Consider the following 17,697-nt stretch of genomic DNA (forward strand, 5'->3'; position numbering starts at 1 on the left):
TTAGGTACTTTAGTGATTTGAGTTGCTTACTCTGACATTTTTTTGACGAGGCCTCAGGTCAAACCACAACACACACACACACACACACACACACTATTTCAATGTCATTGATGGCAACAGCTTTCCAATCCATTGGGACTGAGAGACTGGCATCATTTTCCTATTGAGATATATTGGACGTCTAAAGCTGTCAATGGCAGCCAAAGTTTTTTTTTCTCTCTCTTTCCTTTTAAAAAAATATGGAGCGTTATGAAATATGACAAGTGAATGGATATGTGCATTTCCTGCCTCGAGTTCCCCTTTAAAAGTGGGCCAGGCTTCGTGCTGGGAATCGACGTCATTTCGCTGTTTTACACACACACGTCCGGATCAATGAGCGAGAGAGAGAGAGAGAGAGAGAGAGAGTGGGAGAGAGAGGGGGGATAGAGAGAGAGGGAGAGAGAGAGAGGGAGGGAGAGAGAGGGAGGGAGAGAGAGGGAAAGAGAGGGAGGGAGAGAAAAGGAGAGAGGGAGAGAGAGAAAAAGAGATAGAGAGATATATATATATAGAGAGATAGGGATAGAGAGAGATAGAGAGATAGGAATAGAGAGAGATAGAGAGATAGCATAAAGATAGAGAAGCGAGAGAGAGCAAAAGAGAGTGTGTTAGAGAGAGAGCGAGAGAGAGAGAGCAAAAGAGCGAGAGAGGGAGCAAAAGAGCGAGCGAGAGAGAGCGAGTGTTAGAGAGAGAGAGAGAGAGAGAGAGCAAAAGAGCGAGAGAGAGAGTTAGAGAGAGAGAGAGAGCGCGAGGGAGAGAGTTAGAGAGAGAGAGAGAAAGCGCGAGGGAGAGAGTTAGAGAGAGAGAGAGCGCGCAAGAGAGAAAGAGCGCTCTAGAGAGAAAGAGCGCGCACGCGCCGCTCTTCCAGGAAGGGGCTTCAGTATTTATGTGCGCGCCGCCGACACGTGAAAGGGAAACACACGCACGACAAGACAAAAGAAGTTTGTCCCCGCATTCTCGGATTTCGGTGCCACGCGGAGCTATGGTGCGGCAGCAGTAGCAGAAAACGCCTGACGACAACTTGTCCGCGGCTCCAAACGTCTTTTTTTAGGGGGGCAAAAGAGAAACAAGTTGAAGGGCGATCATGTCCGAATCCCCCATTGCTGCAACCAAGGTAACTAAACCCACGCAAATACATCGCGATGGGCTTCCCGGAATCAACTTGATGCTTTCAAAGGCATTTTTTGGTTGTTTGTTTGTTTTGGTCTTGCTTTTTGTTTTGCGTTTGGACATTCATCTGTTGCTTCTCACGCCGCGCGTGTCGTGACGTGGGAACGACACGGAGAATTTTGCAAAAACAACAAAAAAAGTCGCTGGAGATGATTTGAACGATAAATGAGTATGCCTGGGTCAAAATTGAATGTTTTTTTTCATCCAAAACTTCTCTATGTTACTCGTTTATTACACAAAACTATGACAAGACTAGCCATAGCGTGATATAGTATATAATGAGTAAATAATAATGAGTATATAATGAGGTCGAAATATAGTCTCATGGCTCTCTTGAAAACTGCGATACATTAACAATCAAATAGTCTAGAAAGCTTTATGAACTACTCCTTGTTTATGAATCCAATTCACCAACTCACCTGTAATCAGGTACTGGTACTTGTTGATATCAAACTTGACCAAGGCTTTCCAAGGCATCTGTCTTGACTCCGCACAAGCTTTCCAAGGCATCTGTATAGATGTGCTGTACATGCTGGACTTTTTCGAAGCCTTTGTACATCTAGAAGAGAAACAAAAATAATTTTAAAAAGAGAAAAATCGATAAAAACAGATAAAAAGACCCTCTCCCTGGTAGTGTACCCTTTACTTAGCCCTTCATGTCAATTATATGGTTCGAAATTAAGCCGACCAAACGACCAAAAGACTGGCGACCTAAAGACCAGCGACCAAACGTCCGAACACCCCGAACATCAGTCCACTTGAAAAAGATGGCTACCTGTTCAGATGGACTGAACATGGGTCTCTGTCAATGTCTTTGCAAATGCACAACAAGACAGCTTTCCTCAGCTAAACGTCCCTATTATCAAGTGCTAACAAGTCATAAGCAAAGACAGTATGACGTCACTATGAGGAGTCATGGCGAGTACACTCTCCAGCCCAGTTCTGTCACTCGCACACCCTTTGTACGGCGTCGTTGCAGCTGTGCAACCTGACAGCTTCCCCATTTTTTTCCCCCTCAACGCCCTCGGGTAGAATATTTAGAAAGTGTCTCTAAAGATATGTTAAAAAAACCTACTCAAAGATCCCGTCTATGCACGGAAGGAAGGAAATGGTAGACGGAAAGATTGGTTCTTGGCTTCCACCGGAAATTCTTGGCAATACCCTGATGCTGTGCAAGCAAACACATCGAATACAAAAGCGACTTGGGGCTTGTGACTTATTCACGGTGGTCCAGTTGTCTTTTCCACTTGGGAAAATAGCACTGAGATCTCGTAAACACTTGCTCTTAGCGTTTCGTTGAAGAGTTTGGACCCGGCGGTTTTCCATGACAAGATTTGGTGTAGCAGTAGTAGTGTCATGACGACAAGGCTTCAGTAGTCTGAATGGCAAAATGCTTATCGCAAAGGGGTGGGCAAACTTTTGGGCTCGGGGCGGGGCTACATTGACTTTAAAAATTTGACAGATGGGCCGGGTCAGCACAAGATAGGATACATATAAAAAAGTGCATCCGTTAACAGTACATATGAAAGATTAACTGTAAAAAAGGACTAAAGTATTAACATACTTATCACTCATCATTAAAGGAAGAAGTATGAAGTACAAAGTGAAGTAAAAAGGAATGTATTAAGAAATGTTAAAATGTCTTTAAAAAAAGATAGAAATAGATAGATAGATACAAATTTGACAGATGGGACGGGTTGAAAAATACTTTTTGGCCATTTGCAGTTACAAATAAATAAAAGCCCAGACTACCGTATTTTCATGACTATAAGGCGCACCCTCAATGATTGACAATTTTGTTTCCATATATAGAGCACACTGGACTATAAGTCGCCCTCTCTTTTTTGGAGAAAATGTAAGATTTTCAAGTATGCCAGTTTTTTTTCCATATATAAAGCTCACTGGATTATAAGGCACCCCTTCTTTTTTGTAGAAAATCCAAGACTTTCAAGTATACCCTCAATGAATGACATTTTTTACCATATATAAAGCTTACTGGACTATAAGTCGCCCTCTCTTTTTTTGGAGAAACTGTAATACTTTAAAGTGCGCCTTATAGTCGTGAAAATACAGTAATTTTAATATTAGACGATTAACTTCCTTGATTAGTCTATGATCCAAATAACCGTTTATTTTTTTTGTTGCATTTTTTGGTGTTAATAACTGAGATGAATTCGGACGGGAATAACCTGCTTTGGACCAGCGAATACATAACACGATGAGTCCAGACTGTGTATGCGTGGAATAAAAGCGGGTTAGCCGGGGGGCCTGTTTGGGTTCATGGCGGGCGACCGACGGCACATTGACTGAGCCTGGCTTTTGTGTCTCTGTGTCTATTCATAGCAGGAGAGGCGCTCTTTCAGCCCTTCCGCCAACCCGCTGCCAAACTCCACTTCCTCCCCCGTCCACGCTCCCGCCGCCAGGCCGGTCAGCCAAACGGAGGAAAAGCCCGCCAGGCTGCCTGCGCACCTGCGTGAGTCCCACACACAGCCATGTTGGACTTTTTTTTTTACACCCAAGCAGATGTTTTAAAACTGATCTCACACTCGTTTGTCAGTAGTAGACGTCCAATCTATTTGATAGGGTGAGGACTGGCAATGACAGAACATATGAGTAGACGTCCAATCCGATTGCCAGTTGCATACCTGTGTACACTTCATGTTTTTGTGGAAGTTCTCAGCTCTCTTGTTAAGGTATTTTTTAAAGCTGAATTTATAGACTAGCATTTTGACGTGAGAGATAGTTTAATATCTAAGAGAGAGAGAGAGTTTAATATCTAAGTACTGTTGAAACCAGCTCTCAAAATTATATTCATGAGAGTTTAATATCTAACAGTACTTAGATATTAAACAGTACTTAGATATTAAACAGTACTACTGTTTTCAACAGTACTAAGATATTAAACAATACTACTGTTTTCAACAGTACTTAGATATTAAACAGTACTACTGTTTTCAACAGTATTTACATATTAAACAGTACTACTGTTTTCAACAGTACTTAGATATTAAACAGTACTTAGATATTAAACAGTACCTAGAAAATTAAACAGTACTTAGATATTAAACGCTCTCTCTTAGATATTAAACAGTACTTGGATATTAAACAGTACTTAGATATTAAACAGTACCTAGAAAATGAAACAGTACTTAGATATTAAACAATACCTAGAAAATTAAACAGTACTTAGATATTAAACAGTACTTGGATATTAAACAGTACTTAGATATTACACATAACTTAGATATTAAACAGTACTTAGATATTACACAGAACTTAGATATTAAACAGTACTTAGATATTAAGCAGTACTTAAGGATTCAAAATTAAACTCTCTGTCACCATTTGACTGGCGACCCAAAGACTGGCAACCAAAAAGGACCAAAAGACCGGCGACTAAACGTCCGAGCACCGCTAGTATTGACTATATTTTTCCTATGTCTACAATTTACAGTGACAGACGTTCAAATCCATTAGAACTGGGCTTGAGACGAACACTTGTTCACCCACAAGCTCAAATAGATTGGACATCTACAAGTGACAAACTCATTGAATTGCAAAGTAAATGTTTCTGAGGTGAGAGTTGATTCTTAACACTAACAAAGACAGCCATGGGTAGAAGTAAAATTCCAACAATGAGGAAACACTTCACTTAAAGTGCTTGTTTGTATTCCTTCACACTAATCAATGATTAACTACATCCAATAAATCCGTCAATATTTAACTGTTTCCGACCGTGGTGATCTTACAACATTTCCTGGATGACATTTACAGGAAGTATTTCTGACGTTTAGAAGGGTTTTTAATACTGTTTCCTGAACATTATCACCCGTTTGGTTCGACACCTTTTTGGGCTTCCGATGGAAATGATAAGTGAGGCAAGAGAACAGGCCTGGGAGGGGTTAAAAAAAAAGAAAAGACAGAAAAAGAATGAGGGAGGAAATTGCAGTGTGGGCAGAATCCGGCCGGCTTCTCCATTTCCTGGGGAGGAAGTGGATTAGATGGGGGTGGCGGGGATCACAGAATGCGACTCATGCTCAAGAATTCTCACCATTAACCCTTCCTTCCCAGTACTGCAAAGCTTCACATATTCACATGGAATGGTAAAGGTCAGACATGGGCAAACTACGGCCCGCGGGCCATATATGGCCCGGGAAGGCTTTTTAATCCGGCCCGCCAACGTTGTCCAAATAATGTTTATTTTCTTTTTTTCCCAAGATGGTGCCGTTAAATGTTTTTCTATTTAATTTTTGATTTTTTTTATTTTTATAAATTTTATTTTTATTTTATTATTTTTCCCCAAGATGGCGCCGTCACGCGGAAGCCAGTGGCAGTAGCTCTGTCCACTCTTATTTATTTTTCGTGTTTTACAGCCCCTCTATCTTTTTTGAAATGACATTTGAAGATTTTTAATACATACTTTGTTACTTTACCTTGTAGTACTTAATACTTTTTATTTTAATGATGAGTACGTTAATACTTTAGTCCTTTTTCTCTGTTTATATTTCATATGTACTGTTAACGGATGCACTTTTTTATATGTATCCTATCTTATGCTGACCCATCTGTCAAATTTTCCCCTCTATCCGTTTTTAAATTACATTTTAATATTTCTAAATACATTCCTCTTTACTTTACTTTGTACTTTATACTTTTTTCTTTAATAATGAGTGATGAGTATGTTAATACTTTAGTCCTTTTTTCTCTTTATGTTTCATATGTACTGTTAACAGATGCACTTTTTTATATGTATCATATCTTTGTGCTGACCCGGCCCATCTGTCACATTTTTAAAGTCAATATGCCTCCCCTAGCCGAAAAGTTAGCCCAACCCTGATATCGGCATGATCACAGTAATATTTGAAGTGACGTCCATGGCAACAAGACTGCCTGTTGCCTTTCACGAGTACTCAAAGTGTGGGCGGATGAGTGAATCTTTGTGTTAAAGAGTGTGTAGGTGGGATTGCTGAGTAACCGTATTGAAGTCTACAGTGGCGTAAGGCCACCGAATACCCTTTTGCTCCCTTTTTTTTGTGTGTGTCGTCTTTGACACGTTGCGGGAGCTCATCGGTAGGGGTCGGAGGGGAAATTTCCTGCCCCTGGAAGCGGCTCTTGTCCTCAGGAATTTCCTGAGTGGGCAGACAGTGCTTCCTGAATAAATGTTGTTATGCCTGCTTGCGTGCGTGTTAAGTCGCTCCCTCGTCTACTCTGAAAGGGAAACTGTTCTCACATGCCAGAAAGTGAGCTGAATACAGCCCCCTTCTCTTCCTGTTGGCGACACACTCCACATGGCGTTTTTAAAAGGGAGGGTGGGGGGCCGGGGTTTGTTACACTGGCGTGACAATGTGGGACAATGTCGAGAGTGACCATCTATTTGCAAAGTATGGTTGCGGTTTTTGTTGGAGGAAATTATGGGAATAGTATTCATGGTTGGCAGAACAAGCTTAAATTCAGTGAGAGAAAAAAGTTTGGTGCTCGGACGTTTGGTCGCCGGTATTTTGGTCGCCGGTCAAATGGTGACAGAGAGTTTACTCTTGAAACCAGTTCTGAAAATTATATTTATGAGAGAGAGTTTAATATCAAAGTACTGTTTAATTTCTAAGTATTGTTTAACATCCAAGTACTGTTGAAAACAGTAGATATTTAGATATTAAACTCTCATTAATATCTAAGTACTGTTTAATATCCAAGTACTGTTGAAAACAGTAGATATTCAAATATTAAACTCATTAATATCTAATTACTGTTTAATATCCAAGTATTGTTGAAAACAGTAGATATTTAGATATTAAACTCTCTCATTAATATCTAAGGAGTTTAATATCCAAGTATTATTGAAAACAGTAGTTATTTAGATATTAAACTTTCTCATGAATATAATTTTGAGAGCTGGTTTCAACAGTACTTAAATATATGAAACAGTACTTAGATGTCAGACAATACTTAGATATTAACAACAACAAACAACAACGAATCAGAAAAAGGTCGCCCTACTTCCTGGCTGTAAAAGCTCTGCGTGATTTAGTCTGCCTTTGTTTTGACTGAGCGTAAAAAGCGGAAAGTAAAAGTGTATGTGGGATAGCGGCTTGAGTGGACAGGGGATGTACGGCGGTGAGGAAGTGGCCACATGTCTCTGAGTCACTGTGTCAGAGGGTCAGGGCCAGAGCTCCTTATGTCTTCCTTCTTTGTCCTAATTTTGACAGAAAAAGATTCTTCCCTGGAATCACCATGTCAATATCCGCCTGCTTTTTCTTTGAGAGGCAAGGCAAACATTTACCAAAGAAGCCTTTGGAACAAAGTCCCTGGTTTACTGATACTGCCTCCGAGTTAAGGTTAAGTTAAAAACAGTAGATATTTAGATATTAAACTCTCTCTCTCTCATGAATATTGTTTTGAGAGCTGGTTTCAACAGTACTTAGATATAAACAGTACTTGGATATTAAACAATACTTGGATATTAAACAGTACTTGGATATTAAACAGTACTTAGATATTGAACAGTAATTAGATGTTAAACAGTACTTAGATATTGAACAGTACTTAGATATTAAACAGTACTTAGACATTAAACTGTACTTAGATATTAAACTGTACTTAGATATTAAACAGTACTTAGACATTGAACAGTACTTAGATATTGAACAGTACTTAGATATTGAACAGTACTTAGATATTGAACAGTACTTATATATTAAACAGTACTTATATATTAAACAGTACTTAGATATTAAACTTCTCTCTTAGATATTAAACTCACTCATGAATACTGGCGACCAAAAGACCGGCAACCAAAAGACCAGGGACCAAAAGACCGGGGAACAAAAGACCGGCGACCAAAAGACCAGGGACCAAAAGACCAGGGACCAAAAGACCAGGGACCAAAAGACCGGGGACCAAAAGACCGGCGACCAAAAGACCGGCGACCAAAAGACCGGCGACCAAAACACCGGGGACCAAAAGACCAGGGACCACTAATCACTAATTATATATTTCCATTTGGCCAAATATTCACACACAGTCTAAAAAAAATCCAGATTGAGATGTAAGCAGGCAGGATGATCCGCACTACAAACGTCAACCCAGTCTGGCCACTCTCAGAAAAGTCAAGGGCTTCTGTTCGTCGAGGCTGAAAGGAGATAGCAAGCGCTGATCTCATCGACCCCTCCTTGGTCCCTTAACGCGTAGGGGTTGCCTGGGCAACCAGCGCGCCTCTGCATCTGCATGCGTGCGTCTTCGACATGTGCAGGCGAAGCTAGGACGCCGCTGAGGGAAACTTGGGCCCAACACAAAATGCTCTTCTCTGTGATCTGGGTTACATCCCAGAATAGACACAATGGTCCCACATTGAACTTGGGGCCAAGTATTAGTTTCCTATAACGTTTGCCTTTCCTTCTCTATAGTACAAATGAGCAGCTTTTAATTCTTTCATCAATACTGCATCAGTATTGCTCTTTTATCTATCCATTAGAAGTTTCCTGCCATGAAACTAAAGGATAGCTGGATTACTACATGTGTGTCAGAGGGTACATTTGATCTAAGGGGTCTTATTTGGTAATGGCTTGAGTCACTATGGCTTAACTCAATGACTGCCATTCACAGGAGATAGATGTGATTACGCCGTACATTTCAAACTCAATGTACACACACATACATGCACATATATACACATACACACACATATATACACACACATACATGCACAATATACACATACATGCACAATATACACATATACACACACACATATATACACACACACACACAAACATGCACATATATACACATACACATATATACATACGTGCACAATATACACATACACATACATGCACAATATACACACATACACATACACACAATATACACATACACATACATGCACAATATATACACACACACATATATACACATACACACATACATGCACATATATACACATACACATATATACACATACACACACATACATGCACGTATATACACATGCACATTTATACACATTCATGCACAATATACACATACACATATATACACATACACGCACAATATACACGTACACATACATGCACAATATACACACATATATACACATACATGCACAATATACACACATATATACACATACATGCACATATATACACACACATATACACATACATACACATACACGCACATATGTACACACATACACATACATGCACATATATACACATATACACATACATGCACATGACAACAACAACATTATTAAATGCAGCACTCAATTGTACTCACACACAGCCAGAATAATTTACAAGTATTTTATCATCTCTCTTCCGTTTGTTATGGTAAAAAAAAGAAGGTGCTTCCTGTTTCCTCTACATGACCTGACCTACTCCTCACACACTAATAAACAGCTTGTTTAGAGGACAACAACAAAAAACAGAGGGTTAGGAAAAGAAAACAAAAAGGATCAGAGCATCAAATAAGCCCGGCCTTTATTATTAGTTTTCCGGTTTATCCACTTGAAATCTTTTATTTCAAGCTCCCCCCACTGTCAGATCTACTTTTCTTTATCACCACCATTCCCGTAATCACTCCGTCCTGTTATCTTCACTTCCTCAATATCCTCTTTACGGCCGTGGCCTCTTTCCTCATTCCGTTTCACCTCCCTCTCTCCCTCTTCCTCCCCCCCCAACCCAATCCGGTCTTTCCGCCATTGCTTCCTTCCTTCCTCTTCTATGTCGACTTCCTCTTTTTCTCAACTTGTCTTTTTCAACTACATTTTACAGGCCTGCAACCGGTATTCTGGAGCCGAGACGACGTGTCCCAGTGGCTCCGATGGGCCGAGAAAGAATTCGCCTTACGACCAATCACCAGCGGATCCTTCCAGATGAACGGAAAAGCCCTCTTGCTACTCACAAAAGAGGACTTCCGCTACCGTTCCCCTCACTCCGGTACTATTAACCGAGTCAGTAAAACACTATAATAGGGCCATTCCGAAATGAAAGGATGTTTAGACTTAACTGCACTTATGATAAAGCGCCTTCACTTCACAGTTTCTACTACAAACAGTATTCATGAATAATAGATATCAAACTACTCGATCTAGTATTTTGTTCTTCCTCTGGCCTAGATGTACCCTCCCATCAATTAGTTTGTCACCAATCCATTTGTCTAGCGTCAATGGCTAGAAAATTGAGTCAAGGCGTCAAAGTTTGTATTCCAGTATGGCGTAGTTTAGTACCACCTAATGTTCCCTCTAATTTTTGGGCAAAAAGACTAATTTTTCGTTGGTCTGGGCAGAAAGACAAGCTCCCTGAGTGCACTGAGTACCAGTTTGAGTGACATCATCATTGCTCGCCAGTATCACAACTGCCATAAGCAGGTGAATGTCAATGTTCCCGCTAATTTTTCATGTAAAACATGCTATAAAACACAAAAAACATAAGAGTGGACATAGCTACTGCCACTGTCTGCCTCGTAAACGGCGCCATCATGGGGAAAGGGTTAAAAAAAAAACACTAAAAACTTTGGAATTTATTTACTGCGCGCCATATGATTGCTGCTGCGCAGAGAAGACGAGATTGTGTGACAATCTCAAGTCCCACAAACATTAGCAACATCAACAAATCAATAAAGTATTTAAAAAAGGAAGCTATTAGAGCAAGCCATTGGGGGGCGGGGGGTCGGGTCAGAGGAAGTACGGTACAGTTGATCAGGAAGTGAGAACCTCAACTGTTACCCCGGCAACACCAGGCAGTCTGGCGGGTTCAAGCAAAAAGCGTCTGCTCTTTTTTCCCCCCAAAACAAGAGTACTGAATTTCTTTGTAATATAAAAGAGGAATTGAAAATAGAGATGACGCGCAGAGTGGTTGAGAGTGCCGTAAAACTCGTGGTGGCCATGAATACTTCCACATTTTAGGAAGAAATGTTTTTTTTTTTTTACTGTTACTATGAAAACCTGTGGGTCAGGGCCTGCAGGGTCATTTTTTACAGCCCCTTACTTAACATTAAAGTGTAGTTTCACTTTTGCACTTGGGTCTTTTGGGCAATGACAAATAACAAAAAAATTCAATTGCCATTAACCACCATTTACAACAATATCAGTGCCAGCGTGACCGGACGTTTGGTCGCCAGTCTTTTGGTCCCCTTGTACTTGGATATTAAACAGTACTTGGATATTAAACAGTACTTGGATTTTAAACAGTACTTGGATATTAAACAGTACTTGGATATTGAACAGTAGTTGGATATTAAACAGGACTTGGATATTAAACAGTACTTGGATATTAAACAGCACTTGGATATTAAACAGCACTTGGATATTAAACAGTACTTGGATATTAAACAGTACTTGGATATTAAACAGTACTTGGATATTAAACAGTACTTGGATATTAAACAGTACTTGGATATTAAACAGTACTTGGATATTAAACAGTACTTGGATATTAAACAGAACTTGGATATTAAACAGTACTTAGATATTAAACTCTTTCTCATGAATATAATTTTAAGAGCTGGTTTTAACAGTAAACTCTCTGTCACCATTTGAAGGGCGACCAAAAGACCGGCGACCAAACGTCCGAGCACTCAGTACCAGCCTCTCCCAGTCAAAATGGATTGGACATTTAAAGATCTATTTTAATTTTCTTAAATCAGGAAACAGCAATTTTTCCAATACCTTAAAAGTGAGAACTGAAAGTAGCCCACTTCCCCTTTAACACGTTTTTCCTTGTTAGGGTAAAAAACAAAATCCCTTTTTTCGCCAAACGTTAACTCATTCTTCCTTCTTTACATCAATGTATTCATCCAACATGTTATAATCCCTGTTAATCATTGAACAAACTTCCTCTTTTGGCTTTTTCCTGACGACCCAAACAACAACAACAAGGTTGTAAAAAGAACTCTGTCCCTTTAAGTTCTGTCAACAATACTTAAACGCTTAAATTCCTACACAATAGTCACTTTTTAGGGAGTAAATGGATGACTATTCCATTATTACACAACCTTCACATTGCAGGGAAATCACAAGAGTTAGTTACATTCTACAGAAAACCACCATGTTGGTTCCTGTTTCCAAAAGTCCAACATGAATAATATCCTGTGTCTTATATTTTTCCAGGTGATGTCTTATACGAGTTGTTACAACACACCTTAAAGCAAAGGAAGCCCCAGGTGTTCTACCCCTCAGGGTACTTTCCCGGAAATTCCTTCCACCTGCTGAACGAGAATGCCACGCAACACATGAAACATGAAGGTCAGCCAACGTTTCTGTTCCATTTATTTTTTATTTTTATCTGTTAGTTGGCAGCCTGAAAACAACTTACGGGTATTAATGAGTGACTACAAGAATCAACTTGGTCATTGTAGAACCAGTTCTACAAGGAAATGCTTAACATGCTACCAATATTCCTTCTAAGCTGTGTGCAATTGCGCACTATTCTCGTCTTCTCTGCGCAGCAGCAATCATATGGCGCGCAGTAAATAAAATCCAAACTTTTTTTTGTACCCTTTCCCCATGATGGCGCCATTTACGCAGCAGCCAGTAGTAGTTACTCTGTCCACTCTTATGTTTTTTGTGTTTTACAGCATATTTTACATGAAAAATTAGAGCAGATTAGAGAATCTATGGCTCGAGAGCCCTATGTGGCTCTTTCCATGGGTGCATATGGATCACCACTAATCTGTGAGGTAAAATATGGAAATCACTAGTGAGACAGCCGAGTCTCGAAAGCACCAGACCAACCAAAAATTAGAGGGAACATTGATGCTCGGCATCCAAATGATGCGAGGGAGGATGTTAAACAGTAGTCGACAATTTGAGAATTTGACTGACACCAAGTGGACAATAACGTAATATACGATTTGAGTGAAACTTGTCTTTTATTTGTTTGGAAGGATCAAACTTCAACTATTTTGATGCTGCCAAAATTGACTAATCGACCACTAGTATATAATCCAAATCCAACAAGGATATATATATATATATATATATATATATATATATATATTTTTTTTTACTATTAAAATTGTATTTGTCATTTTGTATTCATTTTTATGTAATAAAAATTGTTATTTCTTTATATAATTTTTTTTTCAATCATTTGAATCTTTTAATTTGAATTAAAATACAAAAAGTCATTGAATTGATACTTTTATGTATTAAAAAACACAGAGCCCAACGATAATATAACGAGTAAATATGCCCCCCTCTTGAATAAAATCAGACAGCAATCAAAATGACATTTAAAAGCTAAAACGGAAAACAGAAGGGCTAGATTGTTATTCTAACAAGCCTTACAGCAAAACCAATGCAATTCAATTGCACTAAACAATCACCACTTCCCAGTCTTCCTTTGCAATTTCTAAAAAACCCGAAAAAAACAAGTTTGTGCAAGCCATCAAGCCAATTCCCGTTGTATCGAGCGAACACAGCCGCTCCCTTGAGTGACACCAATCCTAATGTAGCAATTATTTGGCATTGTAGCAACAACATTGCTCTGACATTGCGTGACAAATTGACCTACTGCTGATTAACCGCCTTGTCATGTCTGCCATCCCTACAGAAACGGTACGACGGACACCTTGCGTCCCCCAACCCCTCACCCAACACCCCCCAACCATCGAACTACGCCACCGCTCCCGCTCGCCCCACCACCCGGCCCCCCAACAATCCCCCCCCGAGCCAAACCACCAAAGGGCATCCGGCGAAGACCACCTCCAGGCCTTCTCCCAGCTACCCGACAGTAACCACCACCTTCCCGAGGACATGTACCCCTTACCCGTTTCTCCCGGCGCCCCCAATGGTCGTTGCGTGACCCCCAGAGAGGCGCCATGTCTAGGCAGCCCCGGAAACCAGGAGGTGGGCCCTCCTCCTCGCGTCATCCAGCTCATGCCCAGCGCCATCATGAACCCTCTGTTTCCAAACGCGAGCAGAAGTGGGGGTGCCGCAGCCGCTCTGGACTTCAGGCACGGCCGCGGCGGGCATTTAGAGAACGGGCGTGATGTCAAGGGTCATCAACAAATGCATTCGCATCATCATCTTCTACAACAACAGGACGAGACACTTTATAGGAACATCATCATGCCCGTGTCTCCTCCAGAAGAACACCAGATGCCAATGGGGCGGATAGCAGGTATAAAAGCGCTTTCAGGTTTTGAAATACTTGGAAACCTTCCAGTCAATTTCCGGGAGGGAGGGAGTATATATATATATATAACTATGGGAGGGACATTTGCCAAGATGTTTCTCAGTAGGAAAAAAAATTATCTGTACTTTCTGTTAGGCTAAACGGGATAAATTATACCGTTTATCTCATTGACGGGAATAGACGGAGGCCTAATCCTAATTTGAAGTGGGAGGAATTTGAAGAGACAGAGTTTAATATCTATGTACAGTTTAATATTCAAGTACTGTTGAAAACAGTAGATATTTAGATATTAAACTCTCTCTTAAATATAATTTTGAGAGCTGGTTTTAACAGTACTTAGATATTAAACAGTACTTAGATATTAAACAGTACTAGGATATTAAACAGTACTTGGATATTAAACAGTACTTGGATATTAAACAGTCCTTGGATATTAAACAGTACTTAGATATTAAACAGTACTTAGATATTAAACAGTACTTAGATATTAAACAGTACTTAGATATTAAACTTTCTCATGAATATAATTTTGAGAGCTGGTTTCAACAGTACTTACATATTAAACAGTACATCGATATTAAACAGTCCTTGGATATTAAACAGTACTTAGATATTAAACTGTACTTAGATATTAAACAGTACTTGGATATCAAACAGTAGTTAGATATTAAACTCTCTCATTAATATAATTTTAAGAGATGGTTTCAACAGTAAACTCTCTGTCACCATTTGACCGGCGACCGGTTTTTGGTGGGGAGTGGAAAGGGCGTTTCTTTTTAAATTTAATTTTGTATTTACCTTAACTTGAATAGGAGAAGCTCTGCGATCAGCCAACCACCGATTCAGGGTTCCCTCCACCTCTGTTCCGGAGACAGCTGGGATTGGCTCCAGCACTGCTCGTAACCCTAATGAGGATAAAGCGAAAATTAGATGATATTGTTCACTGAAAGCGAAATAAGGCCAGGCAAAAAAATATATATATATGTATATATATTCCGTATCCCCAAACGACTTCTTGCTTTATGTAAAAAACATGTTTGCTTTTCTTTATCTTTTCCTTGACAGACTGCAGGCTGCTGTGGGACTATGTCTACCAACTCCTGTCAGACAGCAGGTACGAGAATTACATCCGTTGGGAAGACCCTGAGAGCAAAGTCTTTCGCATCATGGACCCCAACGGGCTGGCCAGACTTTGGGGCAACCACAAGGTAAAAACGGCTCACGTGGAAGGCAAAAAAAAAATGTCTATCAATCACTATACTCCAGCGGCGGTCCATGCATTTCAATCCTTGTGGTGTTGCCAACTCGAAATCTAATTGGTTAAAGCAACAGTCTTATCAACACTTGTTTAATGTAGCAGAGCCTGCAGATCTGATTGTGAAGGCCTTGAGGCAGATTTCTGACCCTGGCAACAAATAATAGCTGAAATGTGATTGTTTAAATACTTAAATATGAAATTACACATCTGAAAGCAGTGCAACAAGTTGGAAAAGCAATGAAAGGAAGCTAAAAGACAATTTGGATTTATTCTACAAGTATTTTTTGTTCTTGAAAGTTATCTTCTTGAGGAAATGAGATTATATTAGAACGAATTAGGCAGTTTGGGACTCCATTTTTTTTAAATGAAGAACCTCAGGAGACACTGATTGTACTTGGCCTATAATTAGCAGTCGCAGAAATAACATGACAGCTGTGTGTTGTGCTAAAAAAAATGAAGAAAAGAGCATTTTTAGACTAAAATAAACTGGGAATGACTGTAATTAAAAACAGTATCGACATTGTACTTTGCATTGCCGGTTTAATACGTATGTAGTAGTAGAGAAGGTCTTGAAGGCCCTGACAGTCCGCAACTGCTATATTCACATGTTGTAATACTCTGGGTTCACAGAATAGGACCAATATGACATATGAGAAGATGTCACGTGCACTGAGACACTACTACAAATTAAATATTATCCGGAAAGAGCCGGGACAAAGACTTTTATTCAGGTAAGGACGTCTGACTGTAGATTGTCCCGTCACAATGAGAAAATCAAATATTTTTTTCCCATCAGGTTCATGAAGACCCCAGACGAGATCATCAACGGCCAAACAGACCGTCTGGACCGCTTAGAGCATTTGGAAGCCGACACGTACGAACAAATTTACATTAAAGAAGAATGCTGAGGAATTCTGGGAAATGGAGTCCATGAACTTTTACTACTGCCGCCAAATGCCTTTTTTTTTTAGAAGCAGCTTCAACGATCGTCGTTGCGTTTGCTAACTTCGGTTCTCGATACAGGGACATGAAATAATTTCCCCCCCAAACTGCCTATGGATAATTTACTGTAGTTTGAAATTTTGCTGAATGGACAATGTCTAATTTTTGTATTTTTTTTGGATGCAATGACTTTTTTGTTTTGTCTTTTGAACATTTTGTTTGTCAACTTTTCATGCATTAAAATGATGTCTATGTTAGAAGATTTGATTTTCTTTTCTGTTTGAGATATTAAAGGGAAAGTCAATACTTGGTATGAATGACTATGCAAAAGAGGTGCTCGGACATTTGGTCACCGGTCTTTTGGTTGCCGGTCAAATGGTGACAGAGAGTTTACTGTTAAAGCCAGCTCTCAAAATTATGTATTCATGAGAGAGAGTTTAATATCTAAGTACTGTTTAAAATCTAAGTACTGTTTAAAATCTAAGTACTGTTTAAAATCTAAGTACTGTTTAAAATCTAAGTACTGTTTAATATCTAAGTACTGTTTAATATCTAAATGCTGTTTAATATCTAAGTACAGTTTAATATCTAAGTACTGTTTAATATCTAAGTACTGTTTAATATTGAAGTAGTGTTTAATATCTAAGTACTTTTTAATATTTAAGTGCTGTTTAATATCTAAGTACTGTTTGATATCTAAGTACTGTTTAATATCTAATTACATTTGACCGGCGACCAAACGTCCGGTCACGTGCAGAAGACGATTGCTAAAAGAAATCGGATATTTGTTAGAATATGAGGTTTAAATAATCAGTGAGTATCAATGAGAGTATGCATGCAGAAGAGTCTAATGAAGAAAAAGTATCATTTAAAAAGGTGGAGAGCCATATACACCCATCAAAAGAGCCACATATGCCTCCCGAGCCATAGGTTCCCTACCCCTGGTCTATTGGAACATGCAAGATAACAGTATTGCCTTCCCCTTTATAAACATGTGTGTAAAAATGAAGCTTAAATTTTGAGTAAACATCATTTTAGCGTAAATTATTCTTACTTAAAATGTGAATGGTGTAACTTTTAACAGCACCACTTGAGGGCACTGGCATATCATATAAGAGTCGCTCTTTCCAACTATGGGAAAAAAACACTATTAAA

General features: G+C 39.4%; 1 protein-coding gene across 3 annotated transcripts; it reads left to right on the forward strand.

Annotated features, from left to right (window-relative positions):
• Positions 1 to 740: 740 nt before the first annotated feature.
• On the forward strand, positions 741 to 16,794 carry etv6 (ETS variant transcription factor 6). 3 transcript variants are annotated; one of them, XM_077710025.1, is made up of 8 exons: positions 748 to 1,150; positions 3,553 to 3,679; positions 9,978 to 10,142; positions 12,314 to 12,448; positions 13,758 to 14,327; positions 15,408 to 15,550; positions 16,231 to 16,331; positions 16,397 to 16,794. In XM_077710025.1, exons 1-8 carry the CDS (start codon positions 1,121 to 1,123, stop codon positions 16,506 to 16,508), a joined length of 1,383 nt encoding a protein of 460 aa, XP_077566151.1. In that variant the 5' UTR covers positions 748 to 1,120; the 3' UTR covers positions 16,509 to 16,794. The 3 variants fall into 3 exon arrangements, with proteins under 3 accessions (XP_077566152.1, XP_077566151.1, XP_077566150.1); XM_077710024.1 differs by having other exon boundaries at positions 754 to 1,150; positions 3,550 to 3,679; XM_077710026.1 differs by lacking the exon at positions 3,553 to 3,679 and having other exon boundaries at positions 741 to 1,150.
• Positions 16,795 to 17,697: the final 903 nt, after the last annotated feature.

This window comes from Stigmatopora nigra, chromosome 23, assembly GCF_051989575.1.
Source record: "Stigmatopora nigra isolate UIUO_SnigA chromosome 23, RoL_Snig_1.1, whole genome shotgun sequence".
Taxonomy (NCBI): domain Eukaryota; kingdom Metazoa; phylum Chordata; class Actinopteri; order Syngnathiformes; family Syngnathidae; genus Stigmatopora; species Stigmatopora nigra.

Coding starts and splice junctions, on each gene's coding strand:
- etv6 (XM_077710024.1), top strand. CDS start 1,121: ATGTCCGAATCCCCCATTGCTGCAACCAAG. Junction 3,680..9,977: donor CAGGCTGCCTGCGCACCTGC/GTGAGTCCCACA, acceptor TACATTTTACAG/GCCTGCAACCGGTATTCTGG. Junction 15,551..16,230: donor GACTTTGGGGCAACCACAAG/GTAAAAACGGCT, acceptor CTGGGTTCACAG/AATAGGACCAATATGACATA.